The sequence below is a fragment of the Balaenoptera acutorostrata genome, chromosome 3 (genome assembly GCF_949987535.1).
Source record: "Balaenoptera acutorostrata chromosome 3, mBalAcu1.1, whole genome shotgun sequence".
Lineage (NCBI taxonomy): Eukaryota > Metazoa > Chordata > Mammalia > Artiodactyla > Balaenopteridae > Balaenoptera > Balaenoptera acutorostrata.
In genome coordinates, this window is record NC_080066.1 from 39,752,547 (window position 1) to 39,774,659 (window position 22,113).

General features: G+C 45.4%; 1 protein-coding gene across 2 annotated transcripts; it reads left to right on the forward strand.

Moving 5' to 3' along the window:
* Positions 1–78: 78 nt before the first annotated feature.
* On the forward strand, positions 79–10,788 carry MRPL46 (mitochondrial ribosomal protein L46). 2 transcript variants are annotated; one of them, XM_007194363.3, is made up of 4 exons: positions 79–329; positions 1,676–1,865; positions 2,624–2,797; positions 10,422–10,788. In XM_007194363.3, the coding sequence occupies exons 1-4, from the start codon at positions 102–104 to the stop codon at positions 10,670–10,672; spliced, it is 843 nt and encodes a 280-aa protein (XP_007194425.1). In that variant the 5' UTR covers positions 79–101; the 3' UTR covers positions 10,673–10,788. The 2 variants fall into 2 exon arrangements, with proteins under 2 accessions (XP_007194425.1, XP_007194426.1); XM_007194364.3 differs by having other exon boundaries at positions 94–340.
* The last annotated feature ends 11,325 nt before the right edge of the window (positions 10,789–22,113 follow it).

Here is a 22,113-nt window from a genome sequence, read left to right on the forward strand (position 1 = left end):
CTAGCTCTTCCCGTCATGCTGTGCCCGCGCTGCCTTGTGGGAATATAGGATTGGCCCAGGACCTCGCTGGAAGCCGCGGTACCTTGTGGGAAGGTTGACAGATGGCGGCGCCCGTAAGGCTGACTGTATTAGGGGTGGCGAGGGGCTGGCGGCGGTTCGAGGGCCCCTGGACCCGTAGACTGGGTTCTCGCAGTTTGGCCCTTGCGGCCGCACCCTCGAGCAGCGCGTCTCCATGGCGCTTGCTGGGCGCATTGTGCCTGCAGCGGCCACCGCTGGTCTCGAAGCCGCTGACCCCATTGCAGGAAGAGATGAAGGCTCTGCTACAGCAGGTGGGATTGAGGTGCGGGTCGTCGCTTCTAGGTGCAGTTGGGGAAGCAGTAGAGGCACGCTGACTTGCGTTTGATCCCGATTCCGCCACCAATTAGTTTGTGTGACTTTGGGCAAGTTATTTCACTGCTGTGAGCTTCAGTATACTTACCTGCAAAATAGTGCCTACCTTACTGGGTTGTTGTGGTACGTAGTACGCGTTCAATAAAAGGTACTTCGTTTTCATTGATCTTTTCTGTTGTTACCGTCGGCAACTCTTTGGAGATGCTCTCCTTTTTCAGTCAATATACTGGGGATACGGTGGTGAACAAGAGGGATTTAGGCCTTATCATAGGTAGTTGACAGTTTAGAGAGGAGAAAGTCTTTGTTATGTGATGAGCATAAGGAAAAGGCAATGGGTACACCATAAGATGTCTGTGATAAAGTCTGTTTGTGTGAGGGGCAAGTGAAGAGACATGGGCAAAAACGGTGTAGTGGCTATGAGGATCTTAAATCCCCATAGATAGTGATTAAAGGATATTATGTTTCCCCAGAACCTGAGACGTTTTTGTCTTGGCTACTGAGAGATAAAAACTTCACTTCTGTGCTTTTTACTTGGCTTATTACTCTGCAAACATTTTATTAATCGCTTTATAGATAATCATATAGGACCCACTTTGTACAGACACTGCTAAGTGCTAGGCATGCAGTGGTGAATGAGACAGACATAGCTCTGGTTCTCAGAGCACTTCAATTTGGTGGAGGGGGCATCAGTCAGTAACCAAATAACCACGTGATTATGGAATTGAAGTCTCTGGTAAGTGTTGTAAAGGAAAACACAGGATACTGTAGTAGTGTTTAACAGGGACATTAATTTGATTTTAATGGAAGGTGTCATAGACTATCTTTCTTAAGAAAGTGATATTAAAAAAAAAAAAGAAAGTGATATTTAAATTGAGATCTGAAGGATGAGTAGGAATCTCCCAGGAGAGCATGAGGGAAAACATTCTAGGAAGAAGGAATAGCATCTGTAAACTCCCTGAAGCAGGAAAGTTCATGGTGAGATTCTGATCAAAGACTGGCCTGACTGGAGGGAGGTAAGTGGGCAGGCAATGCCTGTCCTAGTTCTCTGTTCTTTGTGGCAGTCTTGACCTCCAAACACATTCTAATGTTTTAGCAAATATAACTCAAGCCCAAAGTGCAGGTGATCTTTTTTTCTCTGTTTTCTCTGTGGTGTTTTGGTTGTATGCCTGTTGGGTGGTAAACTTCTGAGTCTGTCAAGTGCACTGTAACTCTGTTTTATTTTGTTTTTTTTGTCCTTTTAATTTTCCCAGTTTGGGGTAGATATTTGCTCTTTTAATTTTCCCAGATCGAGGTAGAGAGAAGCCTGTATTCAGACCATGAGCTTCGTGCTTTGGATGAAGCCCAGCAACTGGCAAAGAAGAAAAGCGACCTTTATGGTGAAGAGGAAGATGAGAGGAATATATTGCTGTTACAGGATTTGGAAGACATGTGGGAGCAGAAATTCCTACAGTTCAAACCTGGAGCTCGAATAACAGGTTTGTGGTCTTTTCAGGCCAGTTGGAGGTAGAAAAGGGGGGTATTCTGGTTCCCAAACAAAGGATTCTTGCTTAACCCCTGCTTGTGATTTAAGTAACAAATATTTCAAATGATAGAACTTCTTTCACGTGGGAGAAAAAGAAATTCTTTTCCCTGTTCCTCACATCCACCCTAATATAATTTTTTCAAGGTCTATGTTATTTTTGAGTGGGATGTAAGGGTATTGGGATAGCCTTATCTGTCTCAGTTAAGCCTCAGGAATGTTATCTGGGTTTAACTCCTAGTTTGGGACTAAGAGTGGGGGAAATTAAGTGTTTCCCACTAGTTTCCTGTATTTTATCTGAAATCCCTCCCAAAGTAGGGGATTGAGTTCTTTTATTCTTATTTCACGATAAAGACTGAAGAACAGAGAAAGTAGGGGCTGGTTAAGTCGGTAACAGTGTCAAGACCAATGAAATAGTAGTGTCTGGGTATTGCTTCTTTTCCAAAGGCTCAAAGTACTTTGTGTTTGGCTTTTCAAAGGAGGAGTTCAGCTTTTGGTTTCTTCTTGTTAAATTTTAGTTTCCTCAAGATTGTTAGACTCTGTCCTGAGAGAGGTCAGGGTTAAAGAGATGGGTCAGGGTTCTAATTTGATTATAAGTTCTTTGAGGGCAGAGGTTGTGGCTCTACCTTAAAGGAGGACTCTAAAATTCTAATCTTCTTGGTTCTGGCAGAACACGGTTCTCTTGTCTCCTGTGACCCCCTCTTTTCTTCACAGAAGCCGATGTAAAGAATGACCGAACCTCACTGCACCGGAAGCTAGACAGGAACCTCATTCTGTTGATCAAAGAGAAGCTTGGAGACCAGGATGTTTGGATGCTGCCCCAGGCAGAGTGGCAGCCCGGGGAGACCCTCCGCCGAACAGCTGAACGAACCCTGGCCACACTCTCAGGTGAGTTCTCTGCCTCCCTCTAAACCCCACAGGACACACTTCAGACTCAGCCTGAGGATTTGCAGGCTGACTGTGGGCCTGGCTTTAAGGGTAGGAGGTTGCAAGGTTAATGGAAACTTTGATATTTATAAAATTTCAGCTAGAAAAAAATCTTAGATCAAGTGAGAGTCTTTGTGCCACTGAGATTTTTTTTTTGTTTTTAATATTTATTTTGGCTGCGCCGGGTCTCAGTTGTGGCACGTGGGATCTTTAGTTGTGGCATGAGGGCTTCTTAGTTGCGGCATACAGACTTCTTAGTTGCAGCACGCATGTGGGACCTAGCTCCCTGACCAGGGATCGAACCCAGGCCCCCAGCGTTGGGAGCGGGGAGTCTTACCCACTGGACCACCAGCGAAGTCCCGGCACTGAGATTTTTAAATTTTATTTTTATTTTATTTCTTTTAAACTATTTTCTTTTCTTTTTTTTAAAATAACACATTGGTTTTATTGATGGCAGAAGAAAAAATTCTTTCACTTGTAAAAGGTAGTTGCTTTATCTGACTCCATATTTTTTCCCATTCTTTGTGTGGGTTGATTTATTTTTCCCCCTAAAATCTGTTTTTTCATTCTCCAAATAATAATATCCACAGTGGCTGCATTTTATTCTAAAGGGAAAGTAGGAGGTGTAGTCACTGGCTTGTTTCTTCACAAAGACTCTTGTCATACTCGTTCTGAGCCCGGGGAGGTTGGTAAAGCTGCTGGGTTGGCTGAGTGGATCGTCCTGGCTGGCCATCATCTCCTCTACAAGGCTCAAGAGTTTGGCTGTAGATGCTGTCTTCCTCCCATCTCCCTATTTGAATGGGCCTGATGTTGTTTAGAAGCGGCTTCTTCATAGTTCCTGTACTCAGTGAATTAACAACTGCTGTTATACCTGAAGGATGGAGAGTTTCCGCTTCTGATCACTAAAACTTGTCTTCCCAACAGAGTGCAAAACATTCACCTCCTGGTTTCTACAGTTTTGCATTCTCCATAGGAATAGGTGATTCTAGTACTTTTTTTTGGTTTAATTGGCCCAGATCTTCTTTGGGGCCCAGTATTGTAAAATATTTTGTCATTATAGGGTGTAGCTATGAGGGGTCCTGTTGGCTTAATAGGTCCTACTCGCCTTCCCTTCAGGCATTTCTGTCTCTCCACTCAACACCAGTGATACTATTCGTTCCAGTGGGATTCTGGTAATTAATACTTACATTAAAAGGTGCTTCAGTTTTTACGACACTGAAAGCTTCATTATTTATTGTTCATGGTTTCTTGTCATAAAAATGATCAGGATTAGCTGTTTGGTTTTCTCTCTTTTTAAAAAAAATTAATTAATTAATTTTTTGGCTGCGTTGGGTCTTTGTTGCTGTGGGTGGGCTTTCTCTAGTTGCGGTGAGCGGGGGCTACTCTTCGTTGTGGTGTGTGGGCTTCTCATTGCGGTGGCTTCTCTTGTTGTGAAGCACAGGCTCTAGGCACGCGGACTCAGTAGTTGTGGCACGCGGACTCAGTAGTTGTGGCACATGGGCTTAGTTGCTCCGCGGCATGTGGGATCTTCCCAGACCAGGGCTCGAACCTGTGTCCCCTGCATTGGCAGGCAGATTCTTAACCACTATGCCACCAGGGAAGTCCCTGGTTTTCTCTTTTCCTACATTTTTGATTCTTATAATTTATGGATTCTTCAGGAAGTGGATTTTTTGTGTGTGTGTGCCTCTGCATAGTATGAATCTTTTGCTTTGCACAGTTACTCCCCTTCCCTTTTTTTTTTTAAGCAGCATTGTTGTGCTAAGAACTTAGAGGATATGGAATTTCTTTAGTTCTGTCGCATCTAGAATATGGTCTGTCTACACTTGATTTTCTCCTCAGCTCATACTTCAGATCCTGAAGAAGTACTCAGTTTTGCAAAACCTGTTTCTAGGTAACCCACTGCCTTCTAAAATTGACTTTGAATTTTGGGTCTCTTTGAAAATGAGCTTTTTCATTTCTTGGCCATCTGGTATCATCTTGAGGAAGATACCTTGGTTGGTTATCATCTTTTGCTCCATTTTGTTCAGTATTTGACAATCTGTGTTATCCCTGACAGACCTGTGATTTAGGTTCTATCCCAGAGCCCAGTGCAGAGGCAGCCAACTGAAAAACACCCAGACTTTCTACGAAAGAGGCTTGTTTGTTTAACATAAAGCATCGGCCTGGGGGAACAGGCATCCAATTCAGCACACATCTAGGGGCCTGTGGAAGTATCCTGCGGGGACAGAGGCTGGCAGATGCCGTCCCTGTGCTCTCCCTCACCCCCACAGAGATTTTAAAATTTATTACATTTAAAATTGATGCTCCTGCCAATCTCTCAGCCTGCTTCTCTTTTTGTCCTTGCAGGGTTGCTTATTGGCATCACCACTTACCCATTCACCCAACTAGAAACCTCAGAGTTATCCTTGACCTCATTCCAACATCCATAAGTTCTTGAGTCCTATCTGGTCTGTTCTAAATAGTCCCCTCTTTATTCCTGCAGCTTTTCTGGGAGGCTTTTCACTTCTCACTAGTCCAGATTTTCTCAGCCTTGGCACTATTGAAATTTGAGACGGGATAATTCTTTGTGGGGGCTTCTGTGCCTTGTAGGATGTTTAGCAACGTCTCTGGCCTCTACCTGCTAGATGCCAGTAGCACTAACACATCCGCACTCCCACTAGCGTGACAACCAAAAATGTCTCTCGACACTGCCAGACATTACGTGGGGAGTGGAATCACTGTGGTTGAGAACCGCTACACTGGACTATTGAGGTAGATGCCAAGTGAGTTCCCCCTTGCTTTTGTGTTGTCCTCTTCAGTGCTGCCAGAATGAGCCTTCTAAAATACAAATCCCTTGTCACTTCTCTGCCTCAAATTCTTGAAAGATTCCCCATAAAAGCAGACTTCCAAGCAAGGCCTACAAATCCTTTTTGCTTTGGTCCCAAGCTCATCAGTCTTCCATCTTGCCACTCATTAATGTATAATCGAAGTTCTAACCTAGCAAACCTTTTGCATCCTGTGAATAATGTGGTTTTTCATACATCCCTGTTTTGGAACCTGCTGGTCCCTGACTGGAATGCTTTACTCCTCCCTAGTCTGACTGCGCAGTACATCCTCCCTTCTGTGGTGGAAACTTCTGGGTAGAGAGAGCTACTCCTCCCTCTAGGCTCCCATAGCACTTGTGTGTGCCCTTACTCAGTTTATGCAGCAAACATTTACTCTCTGCCTACCATTTGCTGGACACTCTCCAGGCAGTGGGGTCACAGTGATGAACAGAACGCTACCTGTGCTTCCTGGGAGCTTATGTCCTAGTGGATAAGACGCTCTTCATGTATTCCATTGCCATTTAATTGTTTATTAACACGTTGTCCCTCCCCAGCCAGAATTCTGACTCCCTTGAAAATACAGGTACTATCTATTCCTCTCAGTCATCCCAGCTCTCAGCAAAGTATCTGGCACATAGTAGGTACTTGCTGAATATTTATTGAGTAAATGATCTGGTTGTATAAGTGCACAGCCACTTTTCTGGCTCTGCCACCAGCGTAAGTACCTGCTAACGAAACGTCAGCAGCCACTGTGCACCCCCTTGATCCTTTCCCGAGAGCGACCTGTGTGGCCTGCAGGAGAGGGAGCAAGACAGAATGGAATGGGAGGGGACTTTGCTGCGTTCTTGGTTTCCTTAGCCATCACACAAGAGTTGGCAGCTGGGTTTCTTGCCAGGATCATTGGACTCAGATGCTTAGCTTCCCTCGGTCAGTCGTTCATGTTCACGACTGGTGCTCAGCTCCACCTGCTGTGCAGCACGTGGAAAGGGGCTCCCCTTGGCACCATGCTTTTCTCCTTTGAACATTCCCGTTGCCATAAATAAGTGTGAAAGGATATATTAGTATTTTATAGGTGCATATAAAATGAAATATGTTGATTTATTTCAAATTCATTGAAATCGTAAATAAAATAATTAAAATGGCAAAGAAAAGCTCAAGCAGTATAAAAGTATAAATACAAAACAGTCAAAGTCTATTCCTTTCCTCCCCTTTGGTGCACTTCCCGAGTAGTTCTGCAAGATGGAATTCCTAGAGGTGGAATTAATGGTCAAGGATGGACATATTTATGTTTTTGATAGGTGCCACCCAAGTTCCTGCAGAACGTACATAGCATGTGACATTTTCAGGAGTGGGGTATAGGAGTGCCTGTTTGTCTAGACCTCACCAACATGTGAAATAGTCTCTCTTTAAAATTTTTTTTTTTTTTTTTTTTTCCTTTAAAATTTTTGCATGTCCAATCAGTAAAAAAATTGATCTCGTTTGGATTAGCAGTTTCCTGATTGCTAATTGATCATCTTTTCATATGTTCATATGTTTCATATGGCTATTTGTATTTCTTCTTCTGTGAACCGCCTGTTCAGATTCTTTGCTCATGTTTGTAATGAACTGGTTTTTTTCTTTTTGATTTAATTACATTTAATCCATTTCCCCAGATTATAGAAAAGTAATATGTATTCATTGAATTAAGTGGAAAATCAGAAAAGTATAAAGAAACATGCCAGTATAATTCCACCACCCACAGATCCCCACTGCTGACATTTTGTATCACAGGTGATTTCACATCATACATGAATTCCTCATCTAATGCTGATGCTGTTGTTATTGTTTGTAATATTGAGAAAAGCAATTCATTGTATATGGTGAAAAAATACCAAACAGTGTCTGGTAAATGTAGTTCTATAAGAAGTAATAAGTAATTTTCCCATCTTAGAGGCAATCAACATGAACACTTTGTGTATCCTTTTAGAAACTGCAAACACATACATATTTTATCTGTTCCTTTTTTCCACACAGTGGGATATACATGGTTACATACCTTTCTTTCTCTTCTTATGCACAGCTTTTAAGCATATCTCTATCAGCAGGTGAAGATGTATCTTACACTTTCAGCGCCAGTGTAATATTTCATACATGTATGTACTGCAGTTTGTTTAACCAGTGTATTGCTTTTACAAACAAAGGTGCAGTGAACATCTGTGTACACTCCACTGTGCTCACATGGGCAAATAACTATATCCAGGAGGATGAATTCTAGAAGCAGATTTGCTAAATCAAAGGGTTTGTATAACTAAAATTGGTATCTCTCGCCAAATATAGCACTTGTACTAATTACACTCCCACAGTATGTTTGAGAGATCTCAGTTTTCCCTTATCCTTGACAAGCAGTGTACAGCTCAAAGTTTTTTTTTTTAATTAAATTAAATTAAATTAATTTACTTTTTTATTGGGGTATAATTGTTTTACAATGTTGTGTTAGTTTCTGCTGTACAGCGAAGTGGAGTTCCCTGTGCTACACAGCAGGATTCTCATTAGCTGTCTATTTTATACATATTAGTGTATATATATGTCAGTCCCAATCTCCCAATTCATCCCACTCCCCCTTTCTCCCCTCGGTGTCCATACGTTTGTTCTCTACATCTGTGTCTCTATCTCTGCCTTGCAAACTGGTTCATGTGTACCATTTTTCTAGATTCCACGTATATGTGTTAACATATATTTGTTTTTCTCTTTCTGGCTTATTTCACTCTGTATGACAGTCTCTAGGTCCATCCACGTCTCTACAAATGACCCAATTTCGTTCCTTTTAATGGCCGAGTAATATTCCATTGTATATATGTACTACACCTTCTTTATCCATTTACCTGTCAGTGGATATTTAGGTTGCTTCCATGACCTGGCTATTGTAAAGAGTGCTGCAATGAACATTGGGGTGCATGTGTCTTTTTGAATTGTGGTTTTCTCTGGGTATATGCCCAGTAGTGGGATTGGTGGGTCATATGGTAATTCTATTTTTAGTTTTTTAAGGAACCTCCATACTGTTCTCCGTAGTGGCTGTATCAATTTACATTCCCACCAACGGTGCAAGAGGGGTTCCCTTTTCTCCACACCCTCTGCAGCATTTATTGTTTGTAGATTTTTTGATGATGGCCATTCTAACCTGTGTGAGGTGATACTTCATTGTAGTTTTGATTTGCATTTCTCTAATTGTTAGTGATGTTGCAGCTCAAAGTTTTTGAACTTCGGTAATATGATGTGTTTTACACATCAAATAGAAAATAAATTTGTACAAATAGAAATAAATTTTATTTCTACAAATAGAAATAAATTTGTATTTCTTGAATTATCAATAAGATTGAGCATCTTTTTTTTTTTAATTAATTAATTAATTAATTTATTTTTTTTTGGCTGTGTTGGGTCTTTGTTTCTGTGCGAGGGCCTTCTCCAGTTGCGGCGAGCGGGGGCCACTCTTCATCGCGGTGCGTGGGCCTCTCACCGTCGTGGCCTCTCCCGTTGTGGAGCACAGGCTCTAGACGCACAGGCTCAGCAGCCGTGGCTCACGGGCCCAGCTGCTCTGGGGCACGTGGGATCCTCCCAGACCAGGGCTCGAACCCGTGTCCCCTGCATTGGCAGGCAGATTCCTAACCACTGTGCCACCAGGGAAGCCCCTGAGCATCTTTTTATGAGTTTATAGTTCATTGATAATTATTTTCATGTGAACTTCTTGTTCATATGCATGGTTCATTTTTCTTTTAGAGTTGTTTTTTTCCTCATTGATTTCTAAGTACTACTTATACCTTAAGATATTCCTTTGTTGAATGTGTTGAAAATATTTTTCCTAGTTTGTCATTTTGTCTGTGACTTTTGTATGCTTCGTTTTTCCTTGCGGAAAGATTTTAATTTTTATGTAGATAAATGTTTTTTCTGTTTTGGATTTTTGAATTTTGTGTCTTGGTTAGGACTTCCCCTCTCAAAAATGATACAGAAAATATCCCACATTTTTTTTTTTATAGTACTCTTATGGTTTCTTTTTTCTTTGTGAAAAATTTTTAAATACAGAAAAATTCAGAAAATATTAAACATCCAGGAAACCATCAATCCAGAATGAACAAACCATTTATGAAAATTTTAACTTACTGTTAAATCTTTGACCTGTATGGTGTCAATTTTGATGTGAGGAGTGAGGTTGGGATCCAGCTTTATTTTTTCCTTTTAGCTAGTCCATTCTCCCAATGCCATTTAGTAATTAATCCATCATTTTCCCATCCTTTGAAATGCTGGGTTGGGGTTATTAACCCATTGTTGTAGATTGCAGATGTTGTCTGTCCATCTGTCTTTGCCTTTTAACTTTCGTTTTCACCCTGCAGCCGTCAAATTGGGTCCTTTTTATACTTTCCACATGGCATTGCGTTTAAAAGCCTGACGAACTTTGCTTTACAGATACCAAGTGTCTTGGTCCTTCATCAACAGATGGTGACCGGGCTGAGTCTAGAAGCTCGGTGCTCTAACTCCCAGGTAGTGATATTTGGACTGCATTGCTGATTTCAGTCTGAGAGCAGTAGCTTGGCACGAGGAATGGACCCAGTGAATCTGGAGCCTATGGGCCAGGAGCCTTTGGATGGAGAGGAGACAAGGGTCTTCAGGAATGACACTAGTTCTCACTCTCAGGGATTGCTTTTACCTCAGGCTGGAAGTGGCTCTCACAGAGACCCCCAATGATTTCAGGCGCCATAGTAAACAGGTGGGTGTATCCTCATCTTCCGATTCTGTTCCCCCCTTCTCAGAGAACAACATGGAAGCCAAGTTCCTGGGAAATGCACCCTGTGGCCACTACAAGTTCAAGTTCCCCCAGGCAATGCGGACAGAGAGCAGCCTCGGGGCCAAAATATTCTTCTTCAAAGCACTGCTGCTAACTGGAGACTTTTTCGAGGCTGGGAAGAAGGGCCATCATGTGTGGGTCAGTAAGGAGGAGCTGGGTGACTATTTGAAACCAAAATACCTGGCCCAGGTTAGGAGGTTTCTCTTGGACCTCTGATGGACAATGCTCAGACAGGTCTGCAATCGGGCCTCAAGGACGTTGCGTTTGCCTCTTCTCTGCAGGGAATATCAAGCAGCAAACTAAATTCTGAGAAATAAACAAGTTTTTCATTGTGTGGGTCTCTGTTGATTTGTTCCTTGAGGACTACTGGCTTCTTTGTGTCAAGAGAGAACCGTCTCTTAGGCTGCCTTTCCCTTTTTTCCCCATGCTCATAATTGAGTAGTATTGCATTACTTTGTAGTGAATCAACTGGCTTCATGGACCCAGGAAGAAAGAACGGAAGGAAGTGAATCAGCCTTCTAAAAGCCTTGAGTTCTGTGAAAGCTTTTAGGCCCCTGAAAAAAACAGCCTACTGCTATGTAGTTTCTTAGTCATTTTCTGTTTTGTATTTCTCTCCCTTTCTGCTTGATATGAGAATGTATCAATCTAGCCTAGGAAATGATTCCTTCCTTGTTTGCTTTGCTTTGCTTTCCTTCCCTTCCCTTCCCTTTCCCTTCCTCCCTCCTTCTCTCCCTTCCTATTTTCATTCATTCTTTTTTTTTTAAAGCATTTTATATTTAAACAGAATATAATCACTTCTTACATGTTTTGAAACAGTCATGTGAAATAAGCAGGGTCAGCCTGTTATCTCCCATTTTAGAAAAGGTGGCTGGATGTCGTGGCCAGGTGTGATTGATTGAGTCTTACCGCAGGTCACTGATGGTGCAGGAGGAGACTGCTGATCTCGTGCCTCTGGGTTGGGGCTCTTGACCCCTCACCAGGTTGCTTGGGTCACCGCTGGGCCCAGTGCCTGGCGCAATGGAGGGCACTCAGTGAGCATTTGCTAAAATGAGGGGAAGGGAGGGAGGGTCTCAGGCATGCTTCTTTCTGCCCAGAATAGTGGTTCCAGTAGCAAGACTGCAGTCCTGGATCCTATCAAACTAACTGGTTTCCTCTCAGAAGGCCTTCTGGGTTAAACAGTCTGGCCCCTAGCAAATTAATTGTACACAAGAGGGAGTCCTTGGAACCTCTGATTTATAACCAGTTGGTCAGAAGCACAAGTGACCACTTGGACTTGTGGTTGACACCTAAGGGGGAAGAGGAGGAGTCTGGTAGGATGGAGCCCTTAACCTGTGGGAGCCGATGCTTTCTTCAGGTAGATAGTGTCAAAATTGAGTTGAATTGTAGGACATCTAGCTGGTGTCACAGAATTGCTTGGTGTGGAGTTGATACCAGAATCTTAATGGGCATTCATAAGATGGTCTGTTTTGTTACAGGGTTGTTTCTTTAAAGGGAAATAGCATATATAAAATTGGTAAGTAGAGAAATGGTGTCAGGATAACCTGGAGTGAGGTTGCTTCCTGTGAGGTTTTCCCCAGACTTTAATATTTTGAAGTGATCAGGGGCAGATAGAATACCTTAAGAAAAAAGCTGAAAATTGTGTAGAAGTGACTTTCTTTATTGCAAGTAGTGGCTAGTTGAGTAGCTTCAAGACTCACCACTAGCTTTTCCACTGTGTTAGGCTGCCTGGGGAAACTGAGTGGAAAGGAAGACCACTCCCCACCCCCGCAATCCTGCTTTGTTTTACAAAACTGATGAAGAAAGCCCTGTCCTGGATCACATTTTTGATTTTGATGGAACTAGTCTCTGCTAGGACCTGCATCTCAAAGACCTTACATCTCAGGAAGAAAAAAACCCTAGGATTTAAGGCTGCAAGGGACCAGTGTACATGCCAGTGGAGGTTTAACTGTGTTAGCATCATGTGGGGCTGGATTCTGTTTTGTTGGCACCCTGGCTACAAAATTCTGGAGGTTTTGAGTGGTCTGCCCCAATCCCCTTTCCCCAGAAGCCCTGTTATTTTGGGAGTGTGATTTTGCAGAATGCAAGTGTTTTTTGGCATTATAGTAGAAATGACCGTATATGCTGAGTGCCAACCTGAATTGTCCATTGGCTGCCAAGCATAACCAAAAAACTGTTTCTAGTGTGTCCTTGGGGGACAGGTTGCCATGGAACAAAGTAAAAGGTGATGATCTCTGTATTTTAAGGGATGTCCTTAAAACAGTGAGAGGAGGAAGGAATATTGTGTGTGATGTGGGTGTTAGGAGTTGCAATTTGAGGTGTGTTTGTGTGCTCTAAGAAGAGAAATGCTGCTGTGTGTGTGTGTGTGTGTGTGTATCTGTGTGTATAACCTGAAAAACAGACCACCTCACTAGAAGTCTCCTCCAGAAGTTTAGCCCTCACCTGGTCATTTTCTTCCCCAATGATTTCCAGTCACTTGTTTTTCCCCTTTGCGGGGACTATGGAGAAAATATCACTTTTATAAACCTGTTTTCCTGATAACGTATCCTCAAGAGTCACCTCCTGCTGGGCCATTTCTGCACCTTGAACATGCCTCTACACATAGCACTTGATAGGACAATGGTCTGTCTCCCACACCTAACTGAACTTCCAAATCCTAGGGCAGGGCCTGCCTCACAGCCATACTAAGACATATTCAAGTGAATCAGCTTCTTTCCCTGTGAGCGCTGAACTTGGAAATCAGAAAACCTGGGTTTGAATTTGTTTTATGACCTTAGGCAAATTACACCTACTGTCACTATTTACAACAGTGGAATGACCCCTGAGTGCCAGGTACTGGGCTGGAACCTGTACCTACAACGTGCATTTCTATTTAAACCAGCAGGGCAAGCATTGTTATTCCTATTTTATAGATGAGAAAATAAACTCAAAGAGGTTAGTTAACTTGCTTAGGGTTACTCTGTAGTAATTTGAACCCAGATCTGTGTACAAAACTAGCTCTTAACCTTTCTTAATTTTTGTCATCTGTAAGATGAAGATGATACTGTTTCTCAGGTAATGTGATAATTTATGTAAAAGTACTTAGCACCATGCATGGCTTATTATAAACACTCAGTAAATGTTTCCCTCCTTCCGACATATTTAGGCTGCTAAATCCTCCGGAGTTCAGCTGTATCATCTTTAGCTTTTGAAACTCCCATTCTCACCTTTTCCAGGTTATACATGTGACAGCCAAGCATTTCTGACCTATTTGGAGAGGAACATGGGTAATTTGGACATTGATGGATTCCATCAGCCCATCTCAGAGTGAGTGGATGGCAGGTCAGTCGCATAACCACATCCATCTGGCTGGGCATGATTCCCACCCTGGGCCAGGAAATCCAGAGCTACTGTTAGGTACAGGCTTGGGGGCACTAAAACCAGAATGGACTGGCTGACCCATTCCGTTACCCCAGCAGGGGGAAAAGGAGCACAGTGGAAGGGCCAGCAACCCAATTATTAAGAGCTCACAGGTCGCTAAGCTGCAAGCACACACAGCAAGTTAAAGCCTGTTTGCCTGGAATCTTAGGGCAGCCTCGGCCCCCCGCCCTTCTCTGCTTTATTTCCTAGAGGCCTGGATTATAGCCAGTCACTTCAGGCCATCAGTCACTTCCCACTTGCCTTGGAATGTCAGTGCTTAAACCACAGGACATGAAGGAGGAAACTGTTCTTGTCCTTGCTTCCAGAAGTATCCAGAATAGGTGCCTATGTAAAGACTCAGGGCTGGGTCCAAACAGTGAGTCACTGCTGCAGCTGAGGGGCTGGCACTGGGATGGGAGGCCATTACTAGCCCACAGCAAGGATCTCTCTCTCTCTCTCTCTCTCTCTCTGTCTCTCTGTCTCTGTCTCTGTCTCTCTCTCTCTCTCTCTCTCTCTCTCTCTCTCTCTCTCCCCCTCTCTCCCTCTCCCCCCTGCTCCAAGCCATCCTCAAATGGGCCAGGGGAGCCAGCAACATGTTTTGTTCAGAGGATTTGGCAGTACGGGCACACCATTGATCGTTGAAAAAATCAGATACCCAGGCCTCAGGTAGCTGCTGAGTGGCTGAAGAAGGGATGGAGATGGGGGCGGGGAAAAAGCTCCAGTTTCTCTTTGGGCCCAGGAGGGAGAAAATGGCCCTAATACAGTTAGATGAGGACCATTGAGAGTAGGGCTCTTTGAGGATGACAGGACTGGTAGTTAAACTTGAGAACACCCTGGGACTAGGGTCTTTGGGAGGACACGTAAGGAAGCCTTGGGGTGGCAGAGCTGAGAAGAGGGGAGGGGACGCCCCCAGAATAAGAAGACGGCTGGAGGCGGAGGGGGTGAGGCGGAGGGGGTGAGGCGGGGCTTCAGGACGGGTAGGATGGTCTCTTATGCACGGGCACCACAAGGTGGCAGGATTTGCCTGACAAACACTTTGTCCCCTGCAGCCTCACCAGGCCTGGCCTTAGGCCGCTGCCTTGGAGAGGCTTCTTTTCCCAGGCTCCGCAGAGCCTTCGGTACCCGGTCCTCTGGGGTGAGACATGCACTGGCCAGGACAGATGCCGGGGGTGTTCGCATACTCTGCTTCTCTTGATTCTCGTGTTAGCCCTGTGTGGCAGCTTTTACTTTCGCTGTGTTTTGATCAGCAGACAAGCTTGGGGAGGTGAGGGGACTCTGTGAAGGTCCCATAGCCAGCGTGCAGTGGAGCCAGGATTTGAACCCAGAGCTGTGTGATTCTAAAGTCACCACTGCCCCGTGCTGCCTGGACAATTAGCTTTGTGGCAGAATTCCCACACCCGTTATCAAGGGGCAACCTGTCACAGGCCCATGGACCCCTGGAAAGGCCTGAACGGGGACAATTCGGGAGAACATGAAGAGGATTTGGAGTGGAGAACAATTGAGACTAAAGAGATTGAAGTTGTTGAACTTGGAGAAGAGAAAGATGAGAGTCATGGTCTTCAAGTGTGTATATTACTTATTCAGGGCACTGAGCTTGAAATGCAGCGCATGGAATTTTGGGAAATTACAACACGGGAAGAATTCCTTGACATTTAAGATTATTAAACATTAAAGTGAGTTCCTGAGACATTCCAGTCACCATTCAACAAATGTGTGTGGAGGAGGTGCTTTGACTGCCAAGCGCTGGGGATAAAATGGTGATCAAAGTTCTCCCGGCGGATGTCCTCCTGACGGTTTAGTGCTGAGGATGGGGGCAGGAGACAGACCCGTCGACCAGCAGATAGAGCTGTGCCATGGGAGGACATGTGCTGTGCACCCAGCGCGGTCAGTCGGGGGCTCAGAGAACACCTCCTGGACAGACAGGGCTAAGCTGAGACCAGAAGAATGAGAAGGAGTGAGCCGGGGAGGAGCGGGGAGGGAGCGCCTGCCCGCAGAGGTCTGAAAGAAGTTCTGTGGGGCTGGAGTGCGGCACATGTGGGAGTTATTTTACAGTGTTTCACATTCTTAACTGTCCAGTACAGCTCAGGAGTTGTTTTGTCCAAAGGCAAATGAGTCCCATGATCTCTTATTACAGTGGAGCCATATCTTACCTGGGGGCTGAATTCTAAAGTCAGTGCTTAGGGAATTCCCTGGCAGTCCAGTGCTTAGGACTCAGGGCTTTCATTGCTGTGGCCCCGGGTTCAATCCCTGGTCGGGGAACTAAGATCTTGCAAGCTGCAAGGCGCGGCCAACGAAACAAAACAAACAACAAATAAAGTCAGTGCATACGTAACAAATCATGTACAGTTAAAGCTACCATTGAACTGTCCCTTAGAAAGGTGTCACATATATGACTGACACAGGTCTGTTGGGGGAATCCAACATGGCCAGTGTTTCACCCAGCGATGGAACCAATCATGGTTTATTTGGTTGAGCACAAGATTAACCAGTTGGCTTGTGTTTAGGGGCTATATTGTATAAAATACTAGGGTTTCCGTACCTGTCACTGAGGGGCAATTGATTGCAGGTCCGTGTCCTCCCCAGGAAGGGCCCGTATTGCGGCAATTTGGGATAATATGAAGGAGATTCAGAATCACACTCAGCATTATGAGATGCTCACACAAAGATAGGCATTCGGGACACAATGGAGTTGCCTCACCCATCTCAGGCTCGTTCCAGAGCAAGAGCCCTGGGAGCAGTAAGCTCATCAATAGTGGATGGAAATGCCTGCACGATTGGCAGATTATTGGTCTCCCCTTTAAAAATCCCAGTATAATAGTTTGAGTTCATAAGAGTAACATGTGCGTATGATGTGATTCTATGGTATTCATTTGGTTCCCAGTAGTTTCTGTAGCTCCCAGTACACTCCCAACGGCAGAAGCTAATTATCAAGCAATGAAGCTTATACCCAAATAACCAATATACCCAAAGGAGGCTTGGCCTCAAAGGTGACAAATTAACATTTTTTTTAAGGTAAGAGATTTGCATTTTAGGAAAGTTCTAAGTCAAGCCAGTGATGAGAGTGATTAAGTGATTAAAGTTGGGTAATTCTAGCCTCAGCCAATAAGAATAAGTGATGCTTGTAGTAGTGAGTGTAGATTTCATGTATGGCATACAAACCGACTGAAGGCAGGTCCCCAAACTTCATTGCACTGTGGCTGCGTCAATAAAATAAGAATTTAACTTTTTTTCTTTTCTTTTTATTTAAGAATTTTATTTTTTAAGATGACTGCTCTGAAGCAGGTGACACTCATTTGGATGGAAAAGTGTGTTTGCTGAAGAAGTACGTTTCTTTCTTGCTTGCTTGCTTGCTTGCTTGCTTGCTTGCTGTGTTGGGTCTTCGTTTCTGTGCGAGGGCTTTCTCTAGTTGTGGCAAGCGGGGGCCACTCCTCATCACAGTGCGCGGGCCTCTCACTGTCGTGGCCTCTCTTATTGCGGAGCACAGGCTCAGCAATTGTGCCTCACGGGCCCAGCTGCTCCGCGGCACGTGGGATCTTCCCAGACCAGGGCTCGAACCCGTGTCCCCTGCATTGGCAGGCAGATTCTCAACCACTGCGCCACCAGGGAAGCCCAAGAAGTATGTTTCTTTTAGTTGCACCTCATATACAACCTTCTCTGAACATCATCCTCGCAGCCATTGTGTGTCCATAGGCGAGAATGAAAAGTTTTGATTACATCTCTGTCCCCAACGAAGACACGTGGCCCCATCTTCTCCCATGTCCATAGAGAACATCTCTGTGCACTTCCGTTCTCCCATCCCCACTTCTCACCAGTCTCTCACACACACCCTTACACATCACATCACACACCTGTGAATTCACATCACACAGCTTTGAGCATGCACAGCACACATCCACCTCCTTGAACATTCACAGCATACACCCACCCCCCACCCGCCAAGAGCTTTAAATATTCTCATCACATATACACATACCCTTGAATGTTCACATCACAGACAAACCCTTGGATGCTTGCTCCTATCACACATTTATACAAACCCCTGAAATCCATCTGATACATATGTACCCTTGAACAGTCACACTGAAACACACACTGCACATTCTGCAAGCACACACCTTTGAAACTGGTAGCAGAATACACATGTAAATTCTTGCAAGTTCACATCACACACAGACTCTTGAAGATTCACCTCACGTGCTGTTTGCTGTGCAGGTCATTTGCCTGTTGCTCTCAGATTTATCCCCTCCCCTTCCCCTGCTCTGCAATATGTGTGTGTGTGTGTGTGTGTGTGTGTGTCTGTGTGTCTGTGTGTTGAGGGGGGTGCTGACCCCTGAAAATTACATTTTCCAAGCTTTCTTGCCACTGGATTCCAGTTGGGTTTGGCCAGTAAGAGTTACCAGTGAGAGGTGGGAGGGTGAAGGGAGAAGCCAGGTATTTCTCCTCCTTCTTTGCTTGGGTGGCCTTCCCAGCGTCCCTCTGTGGTCCCGTCTCCCGCTAGCAGACTTATTCATGATTCCAGTTCCTGCAGGATGGCAAGGGTCCAGGCAGCACCAGCTCTTCGCTCTGTCCCTCCAGCTCTAGGGGTGGTGGTGGCTTCTACTCTTGCTAATCTCTGTGTTGCTTCATCATCCTCTGTTTTTGTTTTCCAGACTTTGCAACACTTCTGTGACTGGTTTTCTGTATTAAACTCCCTCTTCTGAACTACCTGGCGTGAGTGACTTTTCCCTAACTGGACCCTGACTTCTGCTTCTCTAACACCCACCCTTTAAAATATTCTCATCTCTGACCGACACTTTCCTCCAACTGTGCTCAGGTCTTTGTTGGATGGAATCCTGGTACAGAGTAGCTGTTCAGTATTTGTTGAATGCATGAGTACAGTGCCTCCTTCACTGTTCCAGGATTTTTCTGGGACAGAGCTTGCTGGACCCCGGGACTAGATGGCTCAGGGGCACGTTCAGCCCTCTCTAGATGGACCACAAGCGATGACAGTGAGCGCAGCCTCATGAGGGTCCAGGCCATCTCAGACGGAGCCCATTTGGAGAACGGAGGGTAAATGGCCTTCAGCTGAGTCGTGGGAGCTTTCGTGGAGCCTCACGATTTTGCATCACGGCGCCAGACGTGGTTTCAGAAGCAAGGGGACTCTCAATGCCTGAGATAAATAGGGAAGAATGGGAGTGTCTGTCCCTCACGACTTGGGTGCACCTGTGGTCTGAGCAATGCCCCCAAATCTAAATTCCTAGTCGTGAAACTGACTTGGGCAAGCTGTTCCTCATCTCAGCATTCTTGCTTATAGAATCACAAGGGACCGTGACCCATCACTTATTCATGTTTATAAAATGTCTAAGGAACTGTTTGGTCTTGAACAAGTAATATGCCCCCATGTGGGCCTCGGTTTTCTCATCTGCAGCCTTAGGAAGTTGGCTTCGCAATGCTGGTGGGTGTTGCCTTGGGTTGGTGATTGGTGGTCAGGGTGGGTCCCAGGTGGTACATAAGTCTTCCACAGGGAGGCGCCACACACAAAGACATACACAGCCCCAGACACTCCAGGCCAAAAGCTGTGCGGCCCACGGAGTCAGAAAGCCCACGTTCCTCTTCCCCGGAGCCTCCCTGCATGCCAGTGCCTCTGCGTGGCCCTCTGCCTGTTACAAACTGAGTTAAAGCATTGGAGATCACTGCAAATATGCAAGGATAGGGTGAGGCAGAAGTCAACAATCATTAACACATTAGAATTACTATAGCTCATAGGATTAAACAGAAGCATGAAGAGGGTGTGGGCACTCAGGACAGGTAGAATTTGAAAGGGAAGACAGAGCCACGAGAGAAGAAGTATTAACACCAACATCCAAGCATTTTCACACATATTTGATTCAATTTAATATAGCTTTACTTCGAGCTGACTGATACGCTATATTCTCCCTGTAGTCCAGTGTCCTAAATTTATGTGATTTTTACAGTGTGCTCGAGGAAAGCAGGGTTATGTAGGTATCCCTAATTGACAGGTGCAGGGAACCAGGAGCTGGGGAAGTGGAGTGGCATGGCCCTTGCCACACACCTAGTAAGCGGCAGAGCTGGGACTTAGATTGAGATCCTCATGAGCCATGAAGGATACCCCTGGGTACTGGAAACAGTCAGTAGGGTGGGCACCCGCCTCAGGGTGGTTTGGGTGATTCTGTCAGCTGTGACAGGGAGGCAGTGCTGGCCAGGTCACTTCCTCTCTTTACATTTGGGGTAACGAGACCTAGAGAGGGAGAGTCTCTTATCTCAGGCCTTATACAGAGCCAGAGGCAAAGGCAGGAGACCCAGGGAGTCCTGACTCCCACCCTCAGGCTTTTGCCCAGATGCCCTGTGCGGGAGCTGGGCTCCAGTGTGAGAGCTGGGGCCTGGCTCCAGTGTGAGAGCTGGGGCCTTCTGGAAGCCTCGGGAACTCCCCTCCAGCTCACAAACGCCAGGCTCTGAGGATCCAGCACGGCCCTGGGGAGAGCCTCTCCTCGGGCCCCTGGCAGGGCTCCTTGGCCCTCATAACCCCCACCCAGTAGAGCAGGGATTACTCAGCATACCAGGGTCTGTGGAGGTAGGGAGAGCTGGGCTCTTCGCACAACTTTCCCTGGGATTACAGGATAATGCATGTGAAGGAACATTCGCTCGTCCAAGTTTATGGGTTATGTGGAAATCAAATGGTAGTAATCTCCCCGGCCATCTGGTCTTGGCACCGCTAGCCAGGACCTCCCAGAGGTCTTCTCAGACCCCTGAGCAGGGCTGGGGCCAGGGCTGGATGTGCTTGTTGTGCCTGGGGCCAGGCCAGGATTTTCCAAGGGTCCTGGAAGGGTTTCTACCCCCAGTACCAGAGAGAGGAAGGCAGGGCAGGGCAGCTGTAGCTCAAGCAGGGATGTGGAAACCCATTCATTACCAATGCTACTACATATGGACAGTCCACCTGCTCTTGTAATGAAAACTCAAACTTGCATTTTAGAAGGTCTCATTAGGCACATTTCTGGGGTTGGGATGGTGGGAGGAGAATTTTTCTCAAGATTAGATGCAAAGATCTCCCATCCTCCATAAGAAGTCTAGCCTAAGAGGTAGAGTGTGCTTTTGAAGCCCAGGCCTTTCCTGCCTCCAAGAAATGGGAAGTCAGGTTTTCTGTAGCTAGTAATTTGGGCTCTGCTTTCATGGCTGACAGAAAGCCCATAGCCCACTGAAGCTTTTGAGGGAGGAAGACAAGAGGCAGGGCAGTGTCATGTAGGGGAGAAACATGTGGACTCTGGCTCCAGATGGCCAAGTTTGAACTCAGCTCTGCCCCCTGGTAGCTGTGTGATCTTGGGCAAGTCATTTGACCTCTCTGTGCCTCATCTGCAAAATGGGAATACACATGGAACATACCTTGTGGGGTAGCTGTGAGGATCAAATGAGTGTGTATATTAAAGCACTTAGGAGATTGCCTGGCACCAGGGTCCCGAGTCCAGAGAGTGTCCTGCGTGTGGGGTTGTGGCTGATATTTAGTCGGTGCCAGCGGTGTGCTGGTGAACAGGTTCTTGGAGGTGGTGGGCAGTGGGGAGAGAGTGCTGTTTTGTAGCATTTGCCAGTTTCCATAGTGTTAATACTCCCACCATGGCTGGTTTTGAGCCACCACTGTGGTGCCACTAAATGAGGGACTGGGAAGAGGTGCTCATAGTTGGCTCTCAGGGTTTGGTGTGATCTGGTTCCAGCACAGTTCTGGTCCAGTACTACTCGTGTGATAAGGCTGCTTAATACATATTAAAGATTTTCATACTGGTTGGTAAATAGCCACTGACTCAAGAGTTCTCCTACTGTTCTGTTGACCCTGGCCCTCCCCTCATGATCCTCCCAGAGCTCCCACTGGTCCATTAACTAAAAGAGTTATGAGGACCCTGCTCCTGTGATTTGGCCAGTATCAGTTCTGATGGGTCAAGGATGTGCCAGACGAGTAGATAAATTATTTGGGTATCACAGGTCTATAGACTAGTGTCAGGCCAGTAAGCTGAGTGACCATGGCTTGTGGACATGATGCCTAGCCCACCACTGTCGGCTATCTTGGGAGGCCCCATCCCCAGAGTGTTCCCCAGCACAGCCATAAGACAAAGATGCAGCCCTGCATCTATCTGGAGGTTGAACAGGGGCAATAGTGTACATCTCTGTTAATGTAGAGTTTGCACATGATTTGCTTCAGTGATTTAAAAAATGTAATCAATATGACCTGCTTCTCCATCTTGGAATGCAAATACCATCACATTTCTCTTATTCCT

Bases quoted from the DNA above. Each gene is read 5' to 3' on its own strand.
- MRPL46 (XM_007194363.3), top strand. From the start codon at position 102: ATGGCGGCGCCCGTAAGGCTGACTGTATTAGGGGTGGCGAGGGGCTGG. The intron at 330-1,675 runs GTGGGATTGAGG...TAATTTTCCCAG, and splicing joins TGAAGGCTCTGCTACAGCAG to ATCGAGGTAGAGAGAAGCCT. The intron at 1,866-2,623 runs GTTTGTGGTCTT...TTTTCTTCACAG, and splicing joins ACCTGGAGCTCGAATAACAG to AAGCCGATGTAAAGAATGAC.